Here is a 20,114-nt window from a genome sequence, read left to right on the forward strand (position 1 = left end):
CCACCGTGCCTGGTTAGCAGTACATCGCGCCATTGCCGTCGCGCAGATGATGGCGCTACACCGCGGGTCCAGCTCGCCATCTCTTAAATTCCTTGAGCCTGAAACCCAGTCGACATTCAAACCGGAGAATATGCTCTTCCGTATAGTCCAGATGGATTGATACGTGTCAATCATGCTTGGTCTCCCAGAAGGATCACTAAATTCTTGGCTGACCAGCATGAAGGTGTTGCAAGGATGCTCCTCCATAGACCGAGTACAGCGCATCCACTTTGCTATCGCCGGGCATATCCTCGAACGCAACAATGTTGAAATATCCGATCTAGACGAGACTTTGCAAAATACTGCAACCGAGATGCCGCCGCAATGGTGGCTAATGCCGGCTTTTGCCCATATTTCCAATTCCGCAAAACTCCTTGATGACACAGTGCGTCTCATGATCCAATTCACACACTACCACCTACTCATCAGTAGGTACGACAACAACAGACTCACAGCCATAAGCGCCAGTCGCGAGATTTTATCGCGGTATGTAGCCTTCCGTTCCTCGAACCCGGCGCACTTCTACTGCCGCGGCTGCGACTTTTTTTCGTTCGTCTCCATTTTCGTACTTTGCTTTGCCCACGTCGGATCGCGATCTCAGCATCATTCACTCTCTTCGACTCACGTCGTCTTCAACTTCCTCGCACACAGCCGGCCCAGTGACCGGGGTATGATGGAGCGTGCGATGGAGATTCTTCAGTCGATGAATCCAGATGATACGGATTCTATTGCTACCAAGCTATGTCATATGATCAGACATCTGCTTATTGTCGAAGCAGATGCTGCTCGTGGAAGGAGCTATAGTATGAGCTCTTCGGAAAGCGATGCAAAGACCTTTGAATGTGGGACGCAATCGGGCACGTATGGTCGAACTTTGCAGGTTCATATCCCTCATTTTGGTACAATCAACTTCCAGCCTGGTGCTATATCAAGCTCGGCTCCAGTTGATTCCGCGCCGCCCGGCCCAAACCCTTGCGTCACTTGGGCTTCGGATGGATTGCTTGCTGGCAAAGAGATCTTCGGGACCGCCAGCTGTTCCAGAGATCTCGTCAATGCTTTCACTTCAAAACAATGAGCATTTGTCCTCTCGACTAGGCTCTTCATTGGATGAAGTCGAAGTATTCAATTACGATGATACTGAAAGCATCCGGAGCCAATACCACTCATATTCTCTTGGCACAGGATATGATTTGGCTCTGCAAGATATTGATCTAGCTCTATTCGACAGTCTCTTCCGGGGTACGGAATTTCAGGACTTAGCCGATGGCAGGATGGCTTCGATCGCTGGTGGAGAATGATCGGAATACTCGTTCCGGGGACGAATATATGATCATTGACGGCTGGAAATAATGAGCCTCTATGCGTTTGCCTGTACTCCAGGTTGGACCCGCTACCATGAATATTTTCAATGCTCTACTCGCCAACAAATCAGCGGCCATCTACGATCCCGATCACAGCACACTCAATGCACAGGATACAAATTGAAGAAAGCAATCCCTGACATTCCAAAATCAGGCTTCTTCACAAGAAATAGTTCGGGAAGTTTCCATACTGAGATGCTCGAGGCGAGGTAGCGCGGCCGCTAGCCTCCTCGTTTACCGTGACGGGCGTCGCTGACTGGGCCGATCACCTGGCGTGTCCCCGCCGGGCGTCATGATATGATTATCCCAGTCGCACGTGGCGAGCATCAAGACCATGATTGCAAGTTTGTTTTGTCATTTCTTGGGGCTTCCTCCCGGCAACTTTCGTTGTCTCGAATGTTGCTGATGTGCAAGCGATCCAATGGTTTTCTTTGCCGAGGGGCGGTTGTATACGGAAAATCCAGAGGAGTGATATTTAAAAAGACAGTATGATCGTGCTAAAGAGATGCGAAAGTGTTTTATTCGAGAAAAGGAAGATGGCTGCAAATAAGCTCGGTATGGTTCTATTCTTGCTGGTGCTGGCTGGGGCTGCAGATGCAAAAGCCATCCAGCAGAGAGCGACCAGTACTCAGCCTGATTGGCTCCAAATGTCGCCTGGCAACTATGCTGGTTATTTATATGGACATCACCTAACTGTGAATGCAATTGACATTTCATAGGCACGACAGCAACTGGAGCTGCTCCCTTCTTAGCGGAGCTGAATCCAGCACCATTTGGTCAAGCTACTTACACCCCGAATGCTCCGTTGGAGATTTCGGAGCCCATCAAGGGCGCTCAAGGGCGAAATATTTTCCATCTCATGGGAGATCAAAGGTCAGCATTAGTCATATAATCAATAATCTATCAAGGCTGACCCGCTTCCTAAAGCTCCTACTTCTCACCTGAGGACGGATTCGGGGTGGACGAGTACCCATTGCCCAAGGGTGCAAAGATCCATCAGATGCACATGCTGCAACGCCACGGCGCAAGATACCCTTCCTCATCGGAAGGCCTCGACTCATGGGCAGCTGGTATCGCGAACTCCACGGCCAAGGGGAATACATTCACTGGAGAATTGGCGTTCTTAAATGACTGGTCTTACAAGCTTGGAAAAGAGATTCTTGTCCCGCAAGGCCGCCAGGAGCTGTTTGATAGTGGTATCCTCAACTACTACAATACGGCCATCTGTACAACAGCTCGTCCAAGCTGGTCATTCGCACAACCTTGCAGTCTCGCATGCTTGAAAGTGCCGAGAACTTCTTGGCTGAATTCTTCGGGCTCGAATGGCGGGCTCATGCGAATATCTTGGCCACGATCGATCCTGCAAGGACGGGCGAATACTCATGCACTAGGGAAGGCAAGACTATGCTTGCCTCGATCGCAGAGCCCGTCGCGACATGGATGGAAACCTACTTAGCGAAACGCACAGCTCAACTGAAACATCTGACCAGCAACTACAATTGGACAGTAACCGACACCCATAACGCGCAGAGCTTATGTCCCTACGAAACGATCAGTCTGGGCTACAGCGACTTTTGCCAGCTCTTCACCTACGAAGACTGGGAAGGCTACGCCTATCTCATGGACATAGAATTCGCCGCCATGTCTGGATTTTTGAGTCCTACCGGCCGAGCACAGGGAATTGCCTGGGTTGAGGAATTCCTTGCGCGCGTCGAGGGGCATTACCTCGATGTCCCTGCCAACACTACCGGCGCCAACATGACTCTCGACACAAATCCAGTGACCTTCCCTCTAAACCAATCTCTCTTCTTCGAATTCACCCACGATGCCAACATCGTCTCAGTCCTGACTGCATTTGGCCTGAAGCAATTCGCCGACTTCCTGCCTCTCACTGGCCCGCCGAAGAACCAGCAATTTTCTACTAGTAGACTCGTCCCATTTGCTGGTCGCTTCAATATTGAGATTATCAAAGCACCTCACAAGGTTTCTACCACGCGCTCTTCCAAGGCTAGCAAGAAATCGGATTACATTGCCGGTACTGGAGAGACGAGCTACGTGCATTTTATTCAAAATCAGCGCACTGTGCCGCTACACGCTAGCTTCGAGGCGTGCGATTACCGCGATGATGGCTGGTGCGAGCTCCCTATTTTCCTCAAGGTGCAGAAGGAGAGTCTGGCTAAGGCAGAGTATGAGTATGCTTGCTTTGGCAACTGGACTATGGGGAGCTACGGTGCTGTGCGGAACGGTGTTCCTGCATGAGACGGTCAATTCTCTTCTCATATACTATATCACTTCAGAATGTTAATTGTTCTTCCGTGCGGAGGCCCGATTCAGTTAATGTCAAGCGTGGTCATGTGACCGCGACTGTATAGATCTCGGCTTTGCATCAAAATTAGTCCACCCACGGTACCCATGCTAGTTGGGGATTCAACCACCTCCCCGCAACATTACCCCTGACAATCCCAATAACTCCGCACCCAACCCCGTTCTCGAGCCTCTGCTCCGCAATCCTCATTTGAACTCGACTAGAAGCTGGCCCGGCCCCCGGAGAAGAGCAACCCTCCCCCGCGGGGCAGATATTGTGATTCTGGGGATCACACCCACTTCGACCCAAACAGTCGCCGACGACTCAATCCGGCACTGAAAAGGAAGCACAATCTCACCATAAGCTGACCATGGCGGAATTGTGGAGAGGCCACCCTTCCTGCGAATGAGACCGGGGCGATCGGCATGCCAAGTGGAGGGCTGGAGGAGGGGGACGCGATCGGGCCCTTTTCGTATTCTTAATTTTGCCAGCAAGATGGACTTTGCGGGTTGGATGGAACCTCGATATGTGACCTTGCTTTGCCGAGCAATGCAGACCCCTTGACCGCATAATCGCCAGCATTGGAAATTATGACTCGAGGCAGTGTTTGGGATATGTCTAAGCGCGAGAGACATTTCCCGTGCGGCTGCAAGGGATGCGACAAAAACAATGCACAACGCACTTTGTTCCAAAAAGAAAAATGTGCCTAAGATCGTGGCCAAGACAGATCCCTGCGATAATGTGATCTGCACACATGATGAATGCCTCACGAGTCTAGTGTTGCCCAGACTCGTGCTGCGATTGAAATCCGGTAGATGCACATTTGGTACATGACCATATCATGCTGCCTGTGCGATCGCCGATGATTCTCCACTAGGCTGCGTCCAGGAAGCCTTGGAGTCTACTTGCTCGCTCCTAATGGGCCCGATTGGCTCGCGGAAGGGACGCCGCTGCAGCTCATCTGCACTGTCATTCGATGCGTGCTGGATCCGAATCTCTAGGATGATACACCAGAGACCAGGATCAACGGCTACTCCCGATAACTCCGTTCAGGGCATTCTCCATGCAATGTCTACCCTATACCTTAATCTTTTTTTCTTTTTGAACAAAAATCAGGAACACAGTATCCCTTTGATGCAGGCAACTCGAGCCGAGTTTAAATTCCAACAAGCCGGACACACAATATACCGCCAAACATGTTGCTGGTGGTCAACCCTTCTCGGCGCCAACGCACCCGCCAAGCAGCGGGGTGCTTTGTACAGGGCTCCATATATCGACCCACCAGGCACTGGGTTGCTCCTTGACCTATCACGGAACCCTTTGTACACCCTTTCTGCGGGGTGAAGGGTCCCCATACATTGTACTGATTCATGTGGAGACATGCCGCCATGAGGCAGGGCAGTATCCACTCCCAATCTGGTCGGTAACCCCATCCCTGCACGCGGGAGGTCCTAGAGTGCCCAGCTAGTGCCCAGCTAGGCCCAGCTGCCGCTTTTTCTTGGGGCAGTCGGAAATTTGGACGGGCGTCGGCACGGGCATTTTGGCTTGCGCATGTCCGATGGCTCGAAGGTAGTTTAAATAGAAGGGGTGGTTCGGTAGTCTGTCGCTTTCTCTTCCCACGGGGCTTAGCTCGAGACTGCAAGATGGTTTTGTTGCAGGGTGTGCTTCTCTCCGCGCTGGCTGCTACAGGCCTGGCTAGTCCCAGCCTTGATGTTTCTGGACGAAACTCCGCTAGACAGGCTGCGGGTTACTCGCCCAAGCAGCCGCCGTTGAAAACGCCGTGGACGGATAAAGTAGGTACTGACCCCTGGCCTGAGCATCCCAGACCGCAACTGCAGCGGTCTCAGTGGCAGAACCTCAATGGTGTTTGGGGGTATCAGAATGCGTCTAGTCTGGATGCTGTTCAGAGTCCGCCAGTCGGTCAGAAGCTTGGCCAGGAGGTGTTGGTTCCATCGTGTCTTGAGAGTGGTCTTTCTGGTAAGCCTATGACATGCTCATGCTGGCACGGCTTGTACTAACGTATCTGCAGGCATTCAGGGAGTATATACTCTCTACTCGTGGTTCTCCAATTCATTCAAGGTGCCCGACGCCTGGAAGGATCAGCAGGTTCTTCTCAACTTTGACGCCGTGGACTATGAAGCCACGGTTTTCATCAATGGCAAGAAGGCTGGTTTCAACCGCGGAGGCTACTACCGCTTTACTTTGGACGTCACGCAATACGTCAAGGTCGGCCAGCAGAATGAAGTGTGAGTTGTCCTGGAAACACCATCAGGCTAAGAAAATGAGGCCCTAACGCTTCATTCCAGGCTTGTCTTCGTCCACGACCCAACCGATGACGGGGACTATGTGATCCCCATTGGCAAGCAGACCCTCCGTCCCAGGTGAGCTGTCCGATATTTATAGTCATGATCTCTACTAACTCGTCCTAGTCACATCTTCTACACGCCATGCAGTGGAATCTGGCAAAGTGTCTGGCTGGAAGCCGCGCCAAAGGCTCACATCACGAAGCTTGATCTCGACGCCAACATGGACGGCCAAGGTAAGTCAAAAACATCTGTCATCATTTTCACAGCAGAACTGACATGAGCCAGTCAACATGACCGTGCACACTTCGGCAGTGAACGCTACCCAGAATGTGGTGGTCACCGTGCACGACAATGGCAAGGTGCTGAAAACCCACAGCGGACCCTCCAATAGACCTTTCCAGTTCAATGTGGAGTCTCCGGAGCTGTGGTCGCCCGACTCACCCAGGCTGTACAACGTCACCGTCAAGATGGGCAGTGACAAGGTGCAGAGCTACACCGGATTCCGCACCATTGCGAAGGGTACTGTTGACGGTGTTGTTCGACCGATTCTGAATGGCGAATTTGTCTTCATGTTTGGCACTCTTGATCAGGGATACTGGCCGGACGGTCTCTACACGCCACCTACCAAGGAGGCCATGGTGTATGATCTCAAGGTTCTGAAAGAGCTGGGATTCAATATGGTTCGTAAGCATGTAAGTTGGGACTTTCGACTGGCTTTGCATGAATGGTGCTAAATTATTACTTCAGATCAAAGTGGAAACGGAGCTATTCTATCAGGCATGCGACGAATTGGGTCTGCTGGTTATTCAGGATATGCCCTCCCTGCGCCCCAGTCAGAGGAAGACCAACCCAGATGACTGCTCTTCGTCTCCTATTCTCCCTGATGATCAGCAGCAGGCTGAGTTCGCGCGCCAGTTAGACGTGCTGATTAACCAGTTCAAGAGCTTTCCTAGTATTGTTACTTGGGTGAGATTTTCCCGGCCTCCAAGCATTGAGAATTTAACTGACACCATATCTAAAGGTCATCTACAACGAGGGTTGGGGCCAGATCACAGACTACCATCCCGAGTTCGAACTGACCGACCGGGTCAAGCAACTGGATCCAACCCGTCTGGTCGATTCCACGACTGGCTGGTATGACCACGGAGCCGGCGACTTCAGCGTAAGCTTCCCTCATCTGCAGCCCAAGCAGCATTCCCTAACTCACCCAGGACAACCACCACTACGCCAACCCGCAATGCGGCACCCCTTTCTACTCTGCCAGCTCCAGCCCCTACGACGACACCAGGATTGGCTTCCAGGGTGAATTCGGCGGAATCGGAAGCAACGTCTCGATCGAACAGTAAGCTTTCTCTCCGTTCTCCAACTCAAGAACTCTCTCTAATAAAATCCCAGCCTCTGGAACAACCAAGCAGCCATCGACACCATCAACCAAACTTACGAAATCGACGAAACCATTGACGCCTGGAACTACCGCAGCCATTTTCTTCTCGCCGAGCTGCAGGACCAGGTCAAGCGGTTCGCTTGCAGCGGCGGTGTCTGGACTCAAACCACTGATGTTGAAGGTGAAGTCAACGGGCTGATGACGTATGACCGTCGTATCAAGCGTGTTGATGAGGACCAGTGGAAGAAGGATATTCAGGGCCTTTATGATGCGGCTTTGGCGCGGAGTAATACGACTATGTCTGCTTCTTAGAATGCAGAGTGCAGAGCTGACCTGACCTGGTTTCGGTATGGAATTGGATTGGTCCAGACCATTTTCGATACTGGTCTCAGTTTTAATTTATATTCAATATATATACCCTACAAAACTAAACCACTTGACTTTTCTGTTACACGTGAAGTGCAGTGTTTCAGGGCTGATCTCGTATTCACATATCAGATTCCACTGTGACACGACTAATTGCTTACCAAGGGGCATACACGTGACCTTCTTTCTTTTTACCTCGCGGGCAATGTTCTTAATCCTTCCACCTTTCAACCTCTATACGAAACTAAACATTGCCTGCTAGCTTCGATGGCCATTGTGCCACGTCATTTCTTGCCGTCGGTACCATTAGGGTGGTCTATGCCGTTGACGAACACTGCGTCATCAAATTTCCTACCTCAAGAGGATTTTGAGCGCCCTGCTTTGATATAGAAATCCGCGTCTATGCAAAACTTGGGCATCACGAGCGGATCGAACATGAAGCTCAGCAGGAAGGTCTCCGATTGGACCGTGGAGCGTGGTTACGGTGCATCCTTCAAAGTGACAGCTGATCTTCCTTCCTTTCGACCTGCAAGCTTCAGTGGGCCAAGAAAGCAGCCGATGGTCTTGCATACTCCCACAGCAAAGGCATTGTTCACGCAGGCATTGGCTGTCACAACATGATTTTGGATTGCTTCGGCCATCTCAAAATTGATTGACTTTTCCGACTCCGGCATCGAAAGCGAAGGCCCAATGATTTGCTACGAATGTGGTAGCTTTCGACCAGGATGGGAAATTGGCTTTTGTAAAGACAACTTACCCTTTGAGACCGAGAAATTCCCGTATAGTGAGCTGGCAAAGGACCTAGAATGTAGGTACTTCGTGCACAACTGTCGAACGCTTGTTCTCCGAAAACAAATTTACCCCTGTGGAAACGCTTACCTTGGGGGGCATCATCTCTGGCTGTTGGTGCGGAAAGTACTCATCAATGACCGAGGTCCAGAAAGATATTGCCCTCTGCTTCGAGAGACACATGATGGAGTAAACAACTGTTTTCAATAAGTTGAATCATACAAAATTACTGCTGTTGGAGAGCTTTACCACAATGAGGACCAGCTTACAAAAATGGGCAAGAAGAAGAAATGAGACGCAGGAGACACCGGCTCGCTCGGAAAGTGCCTTCAAGACGCCGCTAGGAATATCAGTGAATTCAGAGCATTTATATTAGGCTCCTTAAGTAAATCAGAATGATCTAAGAGCAGCTCAGAGTAATCAGGTAACGATCACTAATCCGCTCCAAGCGCTCAGAGATATGATCAGATCTACTTAGATATCAAAAAGCAATGCCCACTGAGCCCTAAAATAGAAGAAAAACGCTAAGACCTCAAATCGGATTTTCCCTACGTAGGTGGTGCACTACACTAGGGCTGGTGGACACGTTCTCGGCCGGGGAGACTTTTTCCACCCGTTCCCAATAGCACCTGATATTTGCCAGGTTGTTTCGCATGGGTTCTTCAGTGTGACTCTTCGTTTAGATTCTTCTACCCTCACTTTCATCTGGTCATGGTTGAGGGCTCGAAGCCGTCCAATCGCCATAGTCAGACATGGGTATTGCGACCCTAGGACTTTTACTTCTCGCTATAATGTAGTAGCTTGTACCGACCTCGAGAAGCATTAGACTCATCAGACTCGCCGCTAACTCCCGCGTTTGATCTAAACCGCACATCTCAACTGCACCGTGACGCCATCTGCAAGAATCCTCATTGAGCACAGAATACGGGTAGTCACGAAGATAATTATCAAGTCGACAGCTCCAATCGCAACGATTGGCCTCAAGCCCGCGATAAACGTCTGGCCTAGATTAAAGAGGCCAATGTGACAAGCTCATCACATATTCCTCGCTCGACAGCTCACACCTTGGAGCTCGGGCTTCGACAAGTCCAAGCGGACCTCCAGCTGTCACTTTCCTCAGACAAACCTAAATAGATTGAATGCCCACGGCAATTCCATGGAAACGGCGCTCTAGCACACGCCTGGTATACGACTAACCGTCAAAGGACCTGGGGCAACCGCAGACTGAACGGCCCAAGCCCGGCGACGGGTGTCTAGACCAGCAACGGGCAAGGGATCAGCGCAGGCATTGCCGATCGACGAGCGCGGCTGTTTGGGGATGGCGTAGCGCGTCTCAGGTTGAAATTGGCAACACTGGAATGAGGTCACGGCCTCAGGAAGCGATTTGATGTGTCGCGAAGGACAATCGAAATATGGCGACGTTTGAAAGGAATTGACCGCTCTTTGCTCCTTTGTCTTTTTTTTTTTTTTTTTTTTGGATGGCATGACTAAGCGATGCTGGCCGAATAAGCCCGTACATCAGCCCATCCACTTGACTTACAACTAGTCAATTGTCAGGCCACGCCATCACGCGACAACGCATCGCTGTGAAAGTCATTTTAATATCTCGTCGCTCGCTGACTGGACGCTGGCATTCTGCGTCTTCTCCGTCTGCATCCTTGTTTTCGCGGGACCCACCGGGCTTCTCGAGGCCGAACAGTTGGCGTTTTTCTGGAAGCAATATACCTCAACCTTCCGATTCCTAGTACTACTCTATCAGACTTCTGCTTTGATCGGAATGCAGGATCCGAACCCCCTTCTCGTGTCAGCAGCTGCGCCCGACTCTTTCTGAGAAAAATATACCATGCCATACATTTGTCACTGCCATCATGCACCGAAAACAAAGCCCGCGCCGAGCCATCGGCCGAGTGGGCCTAATTTCGGAGGTTAGACGAGACCGTTGAACCGCTGCGGAGTACCTGTCGTGCGTTAACACGTTCGCCAATAGTGGCAGCCTGGTACGCTGTTAGTCAGGACAGACTGCGACGCATCTAGTCTTGGCTTGCGCGATGACCTAGCTGGAACCCTATTGTAGGGTCCTGTAGTCGATTCAAGTGACAGCGACCAAAGCGCGTGCGCCATATAGATTGCATCCCGAGTTTAAACTCGTCCACGGTTTGCCTTCGCCACGAGGTCGCTTGTTTCACCTTATTACTCAGGATGCCGTGACAGATCTAACCGTTAACCGTCTGGCCCATGGATTCCTGACAATGGCAGCCCCAGTGGAGTTGAGTGGAGGAGATTGCAGGGATCAGCCCACCTTTGCCGATTCCTTGTTCTGTTCGCCCAAAAGAGGATGCCCTAGGTGATCAGTCTTTTCGATGGCCATGGTCTGATTTGACGGATCGCTGACGCTTCTTTCTCGCGCCCGTTCGGGGCCTCCTGGTTGGCACGTCGCGATCGTCAGAAACCGGAACGTTATCCCCGTCTTGGAAGGTGACCCGCTCGACATGCTTGACGATGCCCCTGATTGAGGTTAGTCGATATCGCGTACATCATGTTGGAGGGGTCGGATCGGACGGATCTGGATCGGAATCGTGCTATGCGAGATGGCAGAAAGTACTATATAACGAACGCGGTGCCCCGGCCATGCGATTGCCACGAGATGCCCCCAGTTTTACCCTGACTTTCCAACGATCCTTTTGCTCTTTCAGAGTCTCTGCTTCTAGTCGTTTATCTGGTTCAAGGACACTTTGAAGGTTAATACATCCACATCTGCAACATGCCATGCGATTACGGTGTCCGTGATGGCCCTAAGCCGAAACATATCGACCGCAAGGCGATCCATACTAGTCTAGAGGAAAGAATCAAGTACCTCCACGACTTTCTGGAGTTTGGCTCTGGTAAGCTTTCCATCTATTTAGCCTGGTTAAACCATAAGCTAACCTCAACGTTTTACAGCCGACATCGAAGCGCTCGCCAGCGGCGCCAAGTACATCAAGCAGCTCATCCCCGCTGTCGTCAACCTGGTCTATAAGAAGCTCCTCCAATACGATATCACCTCTCGTGCCTTCCATACCCGAACGACAGCCTGTGAAGACGAGTTAGAAGAAGACTTTCTTCACGAAGAGACGCCCCAAATTCAGCGGCGCAAGATGTTCCTCCGCTGGTACTTGACTCGCCTGTGTCAGGATCCTACCAGTATAGACTTTTGGCGATATCTGAATAAGGTTGGGTAAGTACAGTGCTATCAATTATGGCCGACGACTTCTCTACGAACTCAACTAAACAATACTACATAGGTTGATGCACTGCGGCCAAGAACGCATGGCTCCCCTCAACATCGAATACGTCCACATCAACGCCTGCATGGGCTACATCCAAGACATCTTCATCGAAGCCTTGATGTCGCACCCGCACCTCTCGTTGCGCCGGAAGATCGCCCTCGTCCGTGCCGTCAACAAAATTCTTTGGATCCAAAACGACCTCTTCGCCAAATGGCGCGTCCGCGACGGTGAAGAATATGCCGACGAAATGTCGATCTATAGCTTTGGCTCTCGCGAGGGCTATCTGGGCGACAAGAAGATCCTTGGTAGTTCATCTGGTAGTTCCGACGACGATGATCGATCTAGTATCACCAGTGTTGCGCCTTCCACGCAGAGCGCTGCTCCCTCGACGAATACCACAGACACGACGCACACAGCGCAGACGACGCAGAGTGCACGGAGTGGTCCGACAAAGTCGTCGGCTTGTCCTTTTGCGGAGTTTTCGAAGGCGCAGTCGATGGAGACGAAAATTTGGGCGGAGTGATTTTGATCCTCGTGTGTGGGATTGGCATTTGTTTATAGCGTGGATTGGGCGTTGTTTGCATGGGCGGAGTTTTTTTACCTGAATACGAATTGGATCTCTCTTCCTTTCTTCACTATCATACACTACCGGTATAATATCCGACGTTTAATTGTTGGGTCGGATTTAAGAACGTTAAAGCCACCGAGAAGACGGGTTTGTACCGGGGAGAACTTTCGGTTGGTCCATTGTTTCGGGAAACCCCCACTGCATGACGAAGCTCGTGGCTGCCCTCGTGGCTGTACGTCGTGGCTGGATGAGGTTTTGCGAGGATTGTCGTAGGGTATGTGGAGTATTCTTATGCCGGTTGACAGGGATTGACGACGCTAAGCGTGTATATCGTAGACAGATTGGATGCCACTGATTGGGGACCGTTTAAGGTTAGTCTGGGTGAGGTCGGCACTTTTTGTCGGGTGTTGGTGACAGCTAAAGGAGCGTGGAATTATCTCTAAGTCCGAGTCTCCCCTGATTTTACTGGGTGACTGTTCTGGAAAGCATCCGAAGCATCGCAACAGCATACTCCGTAATTGGCATACACAGGATCAACAGCATGGATATACGGAAAGCTTCCGGCCCCGCTTTGTCAGCCCCCCTCAGCCTTGATGATCCTGCATCTGCGATCTTAGTACATGAGACTAATATTGCAGTCGAGTTCACGATCGAAGAGGACAGATCGAACCTGGAACTAAATCTCGGAAGCGTCCCTCCACTCGGCACCGCCAGTCCACACCGTCCACGCATTTATACAAGCTCCCGTCTTAACTCCGCCAGGTCTTCAGCTCGCGGGTCTCCCCTCCACCCCACATCTCCAATTCGGCAAGATCAGCTTAACTATCGACTCGTTAAATCCAGCCCCTCCTCACGCCATCACAACTTCACACCTCTTTTTCTTCCTCTCTTGTGCAAGTCCCCTCCTCCCTATATGCAACCATGGCGCAAAACAACGTAACCCCGCTCATCATCAACGGTGAATCCATCGTCACCGACATCAAGTTCGAGGTCCACGCACCCGCCACCGGCGAGCTCTCCAACTACTGCGCCGGCGCCTCAGTCGACGATGCCGTCCGCGCTGTCGACACCGCCAAGGCTGCATTCCCGGCCTGGGCCAAGATGAAGGCCTACGACCGTCGGGATATCCTCCTCAAGGCCGCTGACATCATGGCCTCGCGCAAGGAGGAGCTGATCGCGTACCAGCGCGAGGAAACGGGTGCTGGCCGCCCTTTCTCCGAGCACACCTTTAATCTGGGTGTGAGCTTTATCAAGGACTTTGCAGCGCGCATTCCGACTATCGAGGGCGTTGTCCCGAATGTTACGAAGGATAACGAGGGCGCGATGGTCTTCAAGGAGCCGTATGGTGTTATTCTCAGCATTGCGCCTTGGTATGTTCTTTTTCTTAATTTTGATGTCGTGCTTCCCACCTTATGCAGTGTAACTCACATCGACCTCGAAAACCAGGAACGCCCCCTTTATCCTGGGTACCCGGGCCGTGGCCCTCCCGCTCGCCGCCGGCAACACAGTCGTACTGAAGGGCTCCGAGCTCTCGCCCAAGTGCTTCTGGGCTCTGGGTGATATCTTCCGCCAGGCTGGTTTGCCTGCTGGCGTTCTGAACGTCGTCTTCCACCAGGCTTCTGATGCCCCCGCCATCACTAATGCCCTCATTGCCCACCCGGCTGTGCGCAAGGTCAACTTCACCGGTAGCACCAACGTCGGTTCCATTATTGCTTCCACCGCTGGCAAGCACGTCAAGCCTGTCCTGCTTGAGCTGGGTGGTAAAGCTTCGGCAATCGTTCTAGATGATGCGGATCTTGACAAGGCGGCTATGAATTGCGCTATTGGTTCTTTCATGCACGTAAGTGCACATCCGCATCCAAATAGAACAAACTATAGAGTAAAATAACCTAACATACTGTTCAGTCCGGCCAAATCTGCATGTCAACCGAGCGCATCGTCGTGCAACGGGGCATCGCTGACCAATTCCGCGAAAAATTGGCCGCAACAGCCGAGAAGCTCTTCGGCAAAGACGCACCGGCACCAGTGCTAGTCAACTCCGCCGCCGTGACAAAGAACAAGAAGCTTGTTTCGGACGCCGTCTCGCACGGCGCGAAACTTTTGTTCGGCGACGCGGGCGCCAGCGAGTCCGTCGATACTAGCATGCGTCCCATTATCGTCGACGGCGTCACAAAGGACATGGACATGTACGCGACCGAGTCGTTTGGTCCGACTGTTTCGCTTTTCATTGTTGATTCGGAGGATGATGCGATTGCTCTCGCGAATGATACCGAGTATGGGTTGACTAGTGCTGTGTTTACTAACAACCTCTTCCGTGGATTGCGGGTTGCGAAGCAGATTGAGTCTGGGTGAGTTTACTCTAACCGATTATCTAAAGACTAGAACCAGGATGAGAAAACTAATTGTTGCTACAGTGCCGTCCACATCAATGCCCTGACTGTACACGATGAGCCTGTCCTGCCTCACGGCGGATGGAAGAGCAGTGGATTCGGTCGCTTCGGTGGAATCCATGGCTACGATGAGTTCCTGCAGACTAAGACTGTTACCTGGTTGGAGTAAATGCATAGCTCAACTTGGTATTTGAGGTAGTTGGCGCACTGGCACGTGATGGCATGTCTGCATTGTGATTGACTTGAAACGACTTGGTCGAAGACTGTCGGATTTGCGATTTTTCAATCTCGTCATTTGATTCGGACACCCTGTCTGGCTGTCAGATCTGCGTTCCTTTCCTTTTTAAAAGCCTTGGGCGGAGTAACTATAAATACCCCTTGAACATATTCACAAACTCATTGATTAGCGATTATTCGCTTGCATGCTGTCTTCAGTGGTCACATCTCTTGGGCATGTTGGCCTCTTGAGAATGTTGTAGTCCATTTCGGGGTTGGGAAGCGTAACAGGAGTATTCGACAAAAAGGAGTCATCGTGTCGTGCGTAGTTCCACCCTGGTGAGCAAAAAGGCGGAAGCTTTAGGCTGATGATGTTTAGTTGAGCTTGAACGAGATTCGTAGCGAGACTGCACTCATGCGCATATCATCATTCCTTTCAAGGAGACTGTTTCCAATTCATTTTGAACAATTTCTTGGTTCGACTTGCTTAAAAATTAATAGGAGAAACCCTGGACAAGGGGCCTAGGTGCATCTAATTAGATGGTCATGTTTACCGGAGTTCTCTTCAAACAGCGAAACTCCGTCTTTAAATTCTTCCATGAAGGACTATAGAGGTATTGCATTCTAGCCAAGAAGACGCAAGTCATAATTCTCTCGTCGAGAATGAACGCCCCAGACAGTTGAGATTGCTAATGTTCGGGTAAGTAAAGACCCGAGCCATCGCAGATACTCGCCTCAACGGCAAGTCAAGTCATAACTGTGACCAGTAAGAGTGCATTTTTGCGCAGCAAGTTCAATGGGCCATCTGTCAACACATAGCAATGCATTCGGAAGCACCTCCGAGCTAACCTCCAAGCCCCATCCCATCGCATTACGTTCTCGACAACTTCCCAAAATCGAGCAAGCGCCCACCAAGTGAGGCTCTACTCGCAAACTCCATCCAGCTGCACTACTACGCAGTAGCACAAAGAATAGTAGGATTTAGTGTCATCGCCAACGAACGGACACACCACCAAATCAGGACAGATAATTGGAAGGAATCCGACCCATTGGGGCCATAAGTGAACCCCACAGGTGGCCGACATAGCGCCCGAAGAAACCCCGTCCGGGCCACGCCAGGCACGACCTCGCCAGGACCACCACAGCGTGTGCCTGGCCCCTGCTGGGTTCATCGGTGGCGTCGCGATAATGAGATACAAAATACTACCCCATTCCGCGATGCGATTGGTCGTCTGCGGGCTTGGCAGGAGAGTCGGGAGGACTCCTATAGGTGTGGCATAGGGCGGGAGGAATTAATATGGAAGTGGCCATAGCCTTGGATGAGTGCGGAGTGAACGCCTTGAAATGACAGCCTTTCTGACGGCGTTTGGCTTTCGTATTCTAGTATCCTATTCGTGCCGTGTACCGTCAGCCTCGCAATCTAGCCGACGGGCGGCCTAACCATCATCAAGTAGGGCTTGATCAAGCAGCTGTGCCTGCAGCTGTGCCTGCAGCTGTCGCCGTTCCTACGTCTTAGCTCTGTAGGCCAAGCAAAACCAAATATCCCAAGCCAGCGAAGCACCGATGACATTGGCCACCACTCTGGGTCAAACTCTCCCGTACTTTGACCGCAACCGACCCACGCGCGAAAGCACACAAGGCCCCCAGAGCGAAAGAACCGGTTTGCTAGCGGTGAGCTGTCCCTGTGCAAATTTTTTCAAGGGTGGGTGTTGGAGTGGCGGACTGCTTGAACGTCACGATCAGATCCGGCGCTGGGAGACAACGGAAGCAAGCCGATGCGAAGAGGCTGAATCCATTATCCCGTTGAAAGCCAAGCACAATCACCGTTCTCTTGGAGGCGCGAAATGGGGACTGGGAGGCTATTTTGAGCGTGCGATTCACCGGATTCCATGGGCGGGTGCCAATAGCGCGGAAGGAGCTCCGTTGGCGGATTCACTCTTTTTTGTGCGGCGCAGGGACCGAGCCCCAAATCTCCGGAGGCACAGAATGTGCTGTACATACAATTGGCTCTGCTGGGGTGTGTGTTGCACGCAGGAACGCCCCACCACCACGCGAAGTCAAGGAAATGCGCAAATCACCGTGCACACTGTGAGACAATCGAAATTTCCTGGGCGGAACAGCCGAACTGAACAGCCACACCAGCCGTGGTGCCCCCAGTTGAAGTGTCACGGCAGCACGCAAGTTCCCCTCACCCGCAACCACCCCTGATCAACCGTTGATCCTTACCGGTGGTATCGCAGGTCCGACGAACCGGTGGGATCGGCAGAGCGGTGGGTTGGGCACCATGATGGGTGGGAGGGGTGTGGGGAGCCGATGTTCAGGGGAGACCCGACGGTGCTTAGCGTAGGGTCAGGCAGGCAGGCAGGGTAAAGTCAGTTAGATCGCGACGCAGAGAGAAGGTCAAGGCCCCGATCGAAGTGCGCCAGAACAAGCGGGAATGACACGATGTGGCGCTCGGAAATGAATCGACGACATCGTGAGACCCTGCAGGGAAAGCAACGGTAATACCGGCGGTGTCAATACGGGTATCTTACACCCAGTTGGGCCGGAGAATATCCGGCCGTTGATCTCATTCTCTCCCTCATCATTACCTTGGGGCAGCACTGGCAAGAGTAAGACATTTAAAATTAGAAGTGATGGATGCCATTAGCTCTTCTTTCACGATTCACGACTAAATGCTGGGCACTCATGGAGCTCTCTGTCTCCATATTAATAGATTTCGTAGATCGTATCGTCTTTGATTAAGGGCTAGTTGTGATTACCGCTCCATTCCTGGCCCTTCCAGCCAATTTCCCTCCGTATTTTGGGTTTAGTCCGGCATGGGCATTTCTCGACATTCCTCGTCTCACTGGCTGCCCTCCTGCGGTGCTCCAATTTTTTGGGATTGCAATCTGGTCAACGGCGAGCCTTGTTGCCGTATTGTACATACACCTGCACTACGGCAAGTACATAATCCACGAGCTACGCCCCACGAGGGACCCTAGACTCGTCGGAGTATAGTCGTACAGCTTGTAGCCCACCAGTGGTACCGTCGTATCAATCACTTTCACTCGGTCTCAGATCCTGCTAGCAAGAACCCAAAATAATCCGAGTCCGCCGGTGGCGTGTGAGTAAATGTATCACAGGGTCTTTGGTAGACTCAGTTATTCTTACATACAATGGTACACCTGCCAGCAGTGTCAGCGCCCCCGCTAGACAAACCGGGGAGATACTCCGTCTCCTCGCTTGCAAAGTAGGCTTTTGATGCCGACCCACTATGATGCAGCCCTTCGGCCTGACTGGTGCGTGCCTGGCCAGCGGGGGGTCCCGGATGGGGCTCTGAAATGTACCTCTCCACTGCCCTAAACATTGCCCCAAGAGTAGAAAGCAACTGCGCCTTTCTCCTTTCCTACTTCTTCTCTCTTTCTCCCCCAAGTCACTCCTTCCAACTTCCGTCAATCATTAGCTTTCCGCAAGCGTCCCTTCGCTCTTTCCCAACTTCAGTCATTCTTTGCTTCTACAGCTAAACAAAAACTCCGCCACCATGCGTTTCTCCTCCGGTGCCATCTTCTCGACCCTCGTCGCCTTCGCTGCGGCCTACACCCAGCCCGACTACTCAAAGCCCCCCTCGGGCAACGCTGTCCGCGCTCCCGGTCTGAACGAGCAGGTCCCCGAGGGCACTCCTTACGAGATCAAGTGGGATGCCGACAAAGGTGACCGTGTCTCCCTGGTTCTCCTGCGCGGCCCCTCCACCAACGTCGTGCCCCTCGAGACCATTGTTGAGAACATCCCCAACTCCGGCCACTACACCTGGACTCCCGGCTACAACCTGACCCCCGACACCACCCACTACGGTCTTCTGATCGTCGTCGAGGGCACCGGCGCCTACCAGTGGTCTTCCCAGTTCGGTATCTCCAAGGGCTCCGGCTCCGGCTCCTCTGGCTCAGGCTCCCACTCCACCGTCACCATCGTTGACGATGTGACCACCACCATCTGCCCCGAGACCGAGACCGAGACTCCCGCTCCCACTTCCACCCCCGCCACCATTGTGACCGTCATCGACAATGTGACCACCACCATCTGCCCCGAGGAGGACCAGACCAGCACCCCCGCTGCCGTCCCGACCTCCACCGCCACCCCGGTCGTCACTCCCTCCTCCGTCGCTCCCGTGCAGTCCTCTTCGACCGTCTACGGCACCATCGAGGTCACCACCACCATCTGCCCCGAGGAGGCCAGCAGCACCGCCACCCCCGTTGCTCCCGTTGTCTCCAGCCATGTGCCCCACGTTCCCTCCAGCATCAGCACCCTGAAGAGCACCCCTCTTTCCTCCGCAGGCGCCACCGGTACCGCCTCGGCCACCCCTTCCTCCACCCCCGTCTTCAACGGTGCCGGCCGCACCTCCATCAGCCTCGGCGCCGTCATGGCCGGTGTCTTCGCTGTCATGGCCTTCTAAGTATCTTCTTCTTGACGGGAGATGATGAACCCCCGGCGGCATCTCCTTTCCATGTCTATTCTTTCTGTATGAGTTTTCTGCCCATGAATCTCCAATTGTTTTAACTCTTTGAACGCTCTGTCCTCTGGTGAGGCGGAGTTGTATTCTGGATGGAATTAATGAGGGTTGAGAAATCTTATCGACTTACTTGTGGAAACTTATTTTCTCTTTATGACCTCGCGGTCCTTGAGCAGGACTTTTTTTGCGTTTTGTATCATGTTTGTCGCTTTGATGTATGTTCAAGGAATCAAGTCGGCTTATGCTTGTAATGCCATGTCACGTCATGCTTTATCTTCTGCGTAGCTCCGAGTCAGTATTTCATTGACCAGTATTCGGATCGAATTAAGTACTTTGTGCATTGGGTTACATTCCAGTCAGCCCTAAATACTCAAAACAGTTCGTGGTATCAATGCAGATCTGAAATAAAGTTAAGGTACTCGGCCAGGAGTTTCAGATTGAATGAAGCTACATCGAACCAGCATACGGTTCGGATCTTGAAACTGCCACGCGTTAGCCCCACCTAGACTCCCAGTCCTTCCCCATGGCCACCTAGTATAATTGCAGTTTCAGTTCCATGGCGTACAGGACAAACTCCTTGATATCGGCCTCGAATTTTTGTCGCTTTGGTTTGAAATGGTTGCGGCGTCTTCGTT

The 20,114-nt window shown here is 52.1% G+C and overlaps 7 protein-coding genes across 7 annotated transcripts; 6 read left to right on the forward strand and 1 right to left on the reverse strand.

The window, feature by feature from the left end:
• Positions 1 to 217: 217 nt before the first annotated feature.
• Positions 218 to 1,114, forward strand: N7532_010636 (uncharacterized protein; the record flags this gene model as incomplete). Its single annotated transcript, XM_056623127.1, has 1 exon — positions 218 to 1,114. The coding sequence occupies one exon, from the start codon at positions 218 to 220 to the stop codon at positions 1,112 to 1,114; it is 897 nt and encodes a 298-aa protein (XP_056470543.1).
• An 822-nt stretch (positions 1,115 to 1,936) lies between these two features.
• On the forward strand, positions 1,937 to 3,659 carry N7532_010637 (histidine phosphatase family protein; the record flags this gene model as incomplete). Its single annotated transcript, XM_056623128.1, has 4 exons — positions 1,937 to 2,069; positions 2,120 to 2,273; positions 2,328 to 2,585; positions 2,636 to 3,659. The coding sequence occupies 4 exons, from the start codon at positions 1,937 to 1,939 to the stop codon at positions 3,657 to 3,659; spliced, it is 1,569 nt and encodes a 522-aa protein (XP_056470544.1).
• Positions 3,660 to 5,348: 1,689 nt separating this feature from the next.
• Positions 5,349 to 7,707, forward strand: N7532_010638 (putative hydrolase; the record flags this gene model as incomplete). The annotated part of the gene is made up of 9 exons (XM_056623129.1): positions 5,349 to 5,682; positions 5,735 to 5,951; positions 6,012 to 6,086; positions 6,135 to 6,244; positions 6,297 to 6,703; positions 6,759 to 6,977; positions 7,033 to 7,173; positions 7,223 to 7,353; positions 7,407 to 7,707. The coding sequence occupies 9 exons, from the start codon at positions 5,349 to 5,351 to the stop codon at positions 7,705 to 7,707; spliced, it is 1,935 nt and encodes a 644-aa protein (XP_056470545.1).
• A 533-nt stretch (positions 7,708 to 8,240) lies between these two features.
• On the reverse strand, positions 8,241 to 8,733 carry N7532_010639 (uncharacterized protein; the record flags this gene model as incomplete). The annotated part of the gene is made up of 2 exons (XM_056623130.1): positions 8,241 to 8,459; positions 8,641 to 8,733. The coding sequence occupies 2 exons, from the start codon at positions 8,731 to 8,733 to the stop codon at positions 8,241 to 8,243; spliced, it is 312 nt and encodes a 103-aa protein (XP_056470546.1).
• A 2,578-nt stretch (positions 8,734 to 11,311) lies between these two features.
• On the forward strand, positions 11,312 to 12,339 carry N7532_010640 (protoglobin family protein; the record flags this gene model as incomplete). Its single annotated transcript, XM_056623131.1, has 3 exons — positions 11,312 to 11,432; positions 11,491 to 11,764; positions 11,832 to 12,339. The coding sequence occupies 3 exons, from the start codon at positions 11,312 to 11,314 to the stop codon at positions 12,337 to 12,339; spliced, it is 903 nt and encodes a 300-aa protein (XP_056470547.1).
• A 966-nt stretch (positions 12,340 to 13,305) lies between these two features.
• Positions 13,306 to 14,943, forward strand: N7532_010641 (aldehyde dehydrogenase; the record flags this gene model as incomplete). Its single annotated transcript, XM_056623132.1, has 4 exons — positions 13,306 to 13,754; positions 13,831 to 14,224; positions 14,290 to 14,732; positions 14,799 to 14,943. The coding sequence occupies 4 exons, from the start codon at positions 13,306 to 13,308 to the stop codon at positions 14,941 to 14,943; spliced, it is 1,431 nt and encodes a 476-aa protein (XP_056470548.1).
• Positions 14,944 to 18,513: 3,570 nt separating this feature from the next.
• Positions 18,514 to 19,422, forward strand: N7532_010642 (GPI anchored serine-threonine rich protein; the record flags this gene model as incomplete). Its single annotated transcript, XM_056623133.1, has 1 exon — positions 18,514 to 19,422. One exon carries the CDS (start codon positions 18,514 to 18,516, stop codon positions 19,420 to 19,422), a length of 909 nt encoding a protein of 302 aa, XP_056470549.1.
• Positions 19,423 to 20,114: the final 692 nt, after the last annotated feature.

The sequence above is a fragment of the Penicillium argentinense genome, assembly GCF_028826775.1.
Source record: "Penicillium argentinense strain IBT 30761 chromosome Unknown utg000010l_segment0_segment0, whole genome shotgun sequence".
Classification (NCBI taxonomy): domain Eukaryota; kingdom Fungi; phylum Ascomycota; class Eurotiomycetes; order Eurotiales; family Aspergillaceae; genus Penicillium; species Penicillium argentinense.